A 6,779-nucleotide genomic window follows, 5' to 3' on the forward strand; every position below is an offset into this window, starting at 1 on the left:
AACCCATGCACCAAGAGGTTACCAGTTTGATTCCCAGTCAAGGCACATGCCCAGGTTGTGGGCCCAATCCCCAGTGAGGGACATGCAGGAAGTGGCCAATCGATGTTCTCTCTCATCAATGTTTCTATTTCTTTCTCCCTATCCCTTCCTGTCTCTCTCTAAAATCAATAAAGAATAAAAATAAAAATAATAATAATAATAATAATAATAATATTGTGAGAACCATGCATGGTACCAGGTGAGTACTGGAAATATGAGGGGAACACTTTGTAAAGTAGATTATTGTCACCCTGACTGGTTTGGCTCAGAGGTTAGAGCATCGGCCTGCGGTCTGGAGAGACCCTGGTTTGGTTCCCGCTAAGAGCACGTACCTTGGTTGCAGTTTGTCCCCAGCCCCGGTCGGGGTTGTGTGGATGGCAGCAACTCTATGTGTCTCTCTCACATTGATGTTTCTCTCTGTCTTCCTCCCTCTCTCCCTCCCACTCTATCTAAAGATAAATGCAAAAAAATGTCCTTGGGTGAGGATAAAAACATAAAACAAAACAAACAAACAAAAAAGTAGATGATTGTCTAACCATTATGCTAAAGCTGAAACTATTACAAAATAATATTGAATGTAAACCGTAATTTAAAAATTAATTCTCAAAATTATACCAGTCAAAACACATTAATAGATCCAGTCTGTCTTTCGAGAAACATCTTGACCCTGCTCTTAGATATTCACACAATCTATCTTCCTAAGGAGGTGGGATGGTTCTCCATCTACTTTAGATTATGTCTATGTGCCACTGCTTATCTGGGGTTCCAGGATCCTGAATTCTTAACTATACACCCACACAGTATACAGGCACTTGAGACACTCATCAGAGTGGATAGCAAATATATAAGAAAAATAGGAAAGAGAGGAAAAGAGAGTGATGTGTCAGTGAGTGGGTTGTGGGTACACTAACATTTTCCCTTGGTTCCCCACATTCTAGTCACTCATCCACTCCACAAATACTTATTGAGTATGAATATGTACCAAGTGCCATGTTCTGTGCTAGGAATAAGGTAGTGTGCATGGCAAATATGGCTCCTTTTATAGACTCTAAATTCCATGAGATCACTGCCTGGTTTGTCTTGTAAATTGTTTTACTTGCAGTTTGAAGAGTGCCTGACCTATAGTGTAGAAAAGATAGACATTAATAAGGAAACACCAAACTTTAAATTATATGAATGCTATGAAAGAAAAGGTTTATATTTTCTTAATATGATAAAGTGAACAAATATTAAGTATAACACTTGAAGACTTATGACCTGTGTAGCCATCACCTAAATGAAAGCATAGAACATTTCCATCATCCCTAACATTTCATGTCCCTTGGCAGACAGTGGCTTACCCAGATTCTCATGCCAAACAAACATTGTTCTAATTTCTATCACTACAGGTTAGTTTTGCCTGTTCTTAAATTTTATGTAGATAGAATCATACAGTATGTATTTTTGTTCTTGTTGTTGTTAATCCTCACCTGGGGATATTTTTCCACTGATTTTTTTTTTTTTTATCCTCACCCGAGGATATTTTTCCATTTTTTGTACAGATAGAGTGGGAGGGAGAGAGAGAGAGAAACATCGACGTGAAGGGACACATCAAGTGGCTGCCACCCACACGACCAACCAGGGCCGGGGACAAACTGCAAACGAAGTACATGCCCTTAGCGGGAACCGAACCCGGCTCTCTCCGGACCGCAGGCCGACGCTCTAACCGCTGAGCCAAACTGGCCAGGGCTTTTCCACTGATTTTTAGATAGCATTAAAAGCAGGGAGGGAAGGAGAGAGAGAGAGAGAATCATCGATGTGAGAAAGACACACAGATTGGCTGCCTTCCACACGACTCTGACGGGGCCAGGGATCCAATCTGCAACCAAGGTATGTGCCGGTGACTGGTAATCAAACCCTCAACTGTGAGCTGACTCTCTAACTGCTGAGCCAAGCTGGCCAGGGCCAGTATGTATTCTTTTATGTCTGGTTTATTTTACTCAGTATATTGCTTTTAAGATTCATCCATGCTATTGTGTGTATCTGTGACCATTGTTTCTTTGTATCGCTGAATAGTATTCTATTGAATGAATAAACCACAATTTGTTTTCCCATTCTCTTCTTGATGGGTACCTGGGCTGTTTCCGATTAGGGGTTTTTTGGGGGGGCTAGGGGAAGCGGCTATAAACATTCTTATACAAGTAATTTTGGGGAAATATGTTTTTGTAACTCTCAGGCTGGGACATAAGAGTGTGTATATTTAACTTTATAAGAAATTTCCAATATTCCAGAGCAATTGTATCTTTTTATTCTCCCACCAGCAATGTCGAAGAGTTCTTTTTACTCCACATTGGCACCAACTTGATAGTGTCAGTTTTTAAATTTTCAGCCATGCAAAAACACCATGTCACTGAAGTTTTAGCTAGTATGTCCCTGATAATTAATATTGTTGAACATCTTTTCATGTGCTTATTGGCCATTCTTAGACCTTCTTTTGTAAAGGGATTATTCAAGACTTTTTAAAAATCTGTAGTGAAATACACATAACATAAAATGTACCTTCTTAGCCATTTTTAAGTGTACAGTTCCATAATTTAAAGAATATTCGCATTATTGTGGAACAGATCACCTGAAACCCCATTCCTTACAAAACTAAAACTCTGTACCTATTAAACAACAAATCCTCCCTCACCAATTTGTCTGTTTTTAATTATTATTAAGTTAAAAAAATTTTTTTTGAATTTTCTCTCAAAATGGCCTGAATAAGGAAAAGGTATAGTCCATGGGTTTAAAAGAAAGAATTGCCCCAGCCATGTTTGAGCAAATGTTAGGAGCACAATTTTCCCATCTTGGTTAACTAAGGGATGAAGAACAGTCTACATTCATTTGATTTGATAGCACTGTACATACCTTTGTGTCTTTCAGAAATTAAAACCTTTATTTGTGCAGTCTAAATTGAACTTGGCATCACCTACACCTTCTGGAAGTGATACTTTTACACCTTTGGTAGGTAGATTTTTTCCCCCTATTAAACATTTAATCAGTCAATATTATTCAGCTGCAATAATGAAACTTTTTGGTATAATCTACAGACAGAAAACAATTACATGGACACAGTCAGTGATCAGAAACCTTTTCTGACTTCCTCAAAAGGTAAAAATCTTTATTGTTGGAAAAAGTTTCACACACAGAATGAATGGGTGCTTAGTCTAGAATAACATTGCTTTTCTTTTTATCCTGTGGTGTTTAGTATTCTGGGTGAATGTATGACTTTTTTCAGACAATTTGTAAAACTAATACATAGATAGGCTGAATAAAAAATGCTAGTATGTATTTCTGGATATTGATTGCTGTTAGTTGAACATCATATTAGTCATACTTCAAAACTATAAACTGTCTCAATTGGTATCCTGTTTCTTTTTTATTAGTTAACTGCCCACCAACCTAATGCTCCAGTTAAATTCCTATTTTTCCAACTTAATACTTTTTTAAAAGTATAAATATTTCTAGCATACTTTGTCTCCCCTCAGTCCTTACAGGGTTTCAAATTGGAGTCTTTTGAAACTGGAAGTATGTTTTGTACATAAGTTTCTATAAATCTTTGGGGATACAACCATACTTCCTTTTATTTAAACTTGGAAACCAAACTACAAACCCTCCTTATCACCTTTTTCTTTAATTGTCGATGTTATAAGCAGTCCAGCTGAGGGTGTTGAGTGGCAGGATGATTAAGTAAAATTAAAGAAATTCATGATTTAAAGCTATTAGTGGGCTCTCCTAAACAAGTTAGATGATCAAACTATGACATTAGTCTGAATTATTACTATTGATGATAACCAAAGAGTGTCAGTAATTTTTATTTTTCATGTCTGGGAGTGTTTAAAAATACACTTTTATAATAAATCTTTATACAAGGGAGAAGTGTATGATATGAATTTAAGTCCTGGACTCCAATTTAAAAATCTACTTTTTGCAAGCTAGATTGATCTTTGCAGAGAAGAACCTCTCTCCCGGGCCTCCACGAGCATGAGGCTCTTCTTGTGCATGTCTGTGTCTGCAGAGTGTGCTCCAGAGGGGCCTGTCCTGGGTGCAGATCCAGCCGCCGAGTGCTGCCTGCCCCTGGGCTGGCACTGAGGTCACAGTGAGGCTCAGACTAGACTCTGGTGCACGGCCACTGCCTTTTAAGGGTATTAGCATTTATTTATTTATTCATTTATTTATCTATTTATTTATCTATTTATCTTGGTACATGCCCCTAGCGGGAACCAAATCCAGGACTCTTTAGTCCTCGGGCTAATGCTCCAACTGCTGAGCCAAACAGGCCAGGGCAAGGGTATTAGCATTTAAATAAGTGGTTAGATCTGTTGAGTTGCTGGAAACTCCAATCATACAGTAAGTTAATCCTCAAGCATTGTAATGCATTAGGAGAGGAGAGACTCTCATGATTTATCATGAAAATATAGCTCGTGGATTTGTAACCTGTGGTTGGCCTGAAATTTTAATTACAGAGTTTAATTTAACAGCAGCATTTCATCCCGCAAAAATTTCAGTTGAGGAGTTTGCACCCAAAATTGATTTTCTTCAACCAAGCAAACCATTTTTCAAAGGTCCATTTGACGAGTATACATGGACAGCCGAAACAAATGTCACTCCCGGTCCTCAGTCCTGAAAATGCAGAAGGTGGGCTTATTTCCGCCCTGTCGACTCAAACCTCCTAAAATGCACTCGTCCACTTTTTGCCTTACTAATTAAACTGAAGTAAAAGTCTTTATGATCCATAATTTTGCAGTATGCCACCAAGCTGAATATGAATCTGCATTGCAGAGAAGACATGGGGACAAGTTCATGCCACAGGCCTCTGAACATAGCCCTGACATTCCTTTCCATTACAGCTCACATGCAACTTTGATAGGTCTTGTTCTCCCCTCTGAAGGTGGAGGAAATAACCCAGTTAACAAGTTTCTGGTTAACTGGGTTCCAGTTAATCCAAAGTTCATTAAAAATGATTTTTTTGTTGTTGTTTTTAATAAATAAAAACAAGGAAATGAATGCCAGAGGCATTTTTATGATAACTTTACTACTTTGTGGAATAAATGAATTACAAATTTACCAATTTGGGGGGTGAATGAATCTTTTCGTTAGAAAGTAGAGCTTTCAATGGTTATGGCGACTGCATGGTAGTTACATTAGGCATTCAAAGAACCAAGTTGTCTTCACAAAACAAGTCACTCTAAGCTTCTCAGATATTTCAGAAGATTGAGAACCACCTCCTTTCAGTCCCCTAAGAAATAATTTAATACGTTATTGGTGTTTTTAACCACTAATTCACAAATACATTATTAAAGAGGTGTTAGTTACATGGTTAGTACATTCCTGACTTAGAGACAAATCTTCGTTACTGTTTATAACATGGCGGGGGGGGGGGGGAGTACTGTAACCCATCTGATGACAGAAGACAAATTAAGCTCTTTAAAGTTTTAAAGTCACTGTTGTATTGAGTTCTATTTTTTAGAATATGCAAATAAAGTATTAATATTTTATTTATTTTTAAAAATCTCACCCGCGGACATGTTTTTATTGATGTTCAGAGACAGAGGAAGGGAGAGAACAAGAGAGAAACATTTATTGGTTGCCTCCTGTATGTGCTCCGTCCAGGGATCTAAACTGCAACCTTTTAATTGTTTTTTTTGTGTGGAATAAATGGTTTTGGTGTACAAGACGATGCTCCAACCGAGCCACTGGCCAGGGCTAGAATATTAATGTTTAAAATGCCCTGTTGGATTTTTATTTTTCCTGTTACAGCATCTTCAGTGTCGCATCAAAGATTGAGATTCTTAAACTTCACTTTCATATCACAAGATACTTTTATTTATTTATTTATTTTTCTTTATTAATTTTTAGAGAGAGGAAGGGAAAGGGAAAGAGAGAGAGAAACATCAATGAGAGAGAACGTTGATTAGCCGCCTCCTGCATGCCCCACACTGGGGATCGGGCCTACAACCCGGGCATGTGCCCTGACCGGGAATCGAACTGGCAGCCTTTTGGTGCATGGGTTGACGCTCAACCACTGAGCCACAACAGGCCGGGCAATACTTTTATTTTTATTTTATTTTTCAATTTTTTAATTTATTGATTGATCTGAGAGAGAAAGGGAAAGGGAGAGAGAAACATTGACTTGTTGTTCCGCTTATTTATGCATTCATTGGTTGTTTCTTTTAAAAATATATATATGCTTGTTGGTTTTTGGAGAGAGAAGAAGGGAGAGGGAGAGAGAGAGAGAGAGAAATATCAATGTGAGAGAGAAACATTCACGGGCTGCTTCCTGCACACCTCCTACTGGGAATTGAACCAGCAACCTTTTGGTGCACCAAATAACACCCAACCAACTGAGCCACAGTGGCCAAGCCGTTGGTTGTTTCTTGTATGTGACCTGACTAGGGATTGAACCCACAATCTTGGTGTATCAAGATGATCCTCTAATCAACTGAGCTACCCGACCAGGGCCTAACAAGATACTTAAAAACAAAATGTGTATAGCTGACCTTTAGTGAGAATAGGTCCTATTCTAAATGCCTTTCAAGTTGTAAATTTAGTCCTCCTAAAACTTTAAGAGATTAGCACTCTTGCTTTTCCCCAATTTATAGAGGACGTAATTGGATAAAAGGGGGTTTAGTAAACTGCCAGGGTTACAACACAAATGAGTGGAGCAGCTTAAATTCAAACCCAAAGAGTGTCACCCCAGAGCCCCAGCTTGTAATCCC

The 6,779-nt window shown here is 38.3% G+C and overlaps 1 protein-coding gene across 1 annotated transcript in view; it reads left to right on the top strand.

Annotated features, from left to right (window-relative positions):
* CUNH10orf67 (chromosome unknown C10orf67 homolog) overlaps positions 1–5,847 on the top strand; it is a 118,528-nt gene extending 112,681 nt beyond the window's left edge. The window contains exons 14-17 of the mRNA XM_036270082.1: positions 2,944–3,024; positions 3,111–3,171; positions 4,808–4,983; positions 5,821–5,847. Coding sequence (XP_036125975.1) covers positions 2,944–3,024; positions 3,111–3,171; positions 4,808–4,983; positions 5,821–5,847 — 345 coding nt within the window. The remainder of the gene's footprint in view (positions 1–2,943; positions 3,025–3,110; positions 3,172–4,807; positions 4,984–5,820) is intronic.
* Positions 5,848–6,779: the final 932 nt, after the last annotated feature.

This window comes from Molossus molossus, unplaced genomic scaffold, assembly GCF_014108415.1.
Source record: "Molossus molossus isolate mMolMol1 unplaced genomic scaffold, mMolMol1.p scaffold_m16_p_1, whole genome shotgun sequence".
Taxonomy (NCBI): domain Eukaryota; kingdom Metazoa; phylum Chordata; class Mammalia; order Chiroptera; family Molossidae; genus Molossus; species Molossus molossus.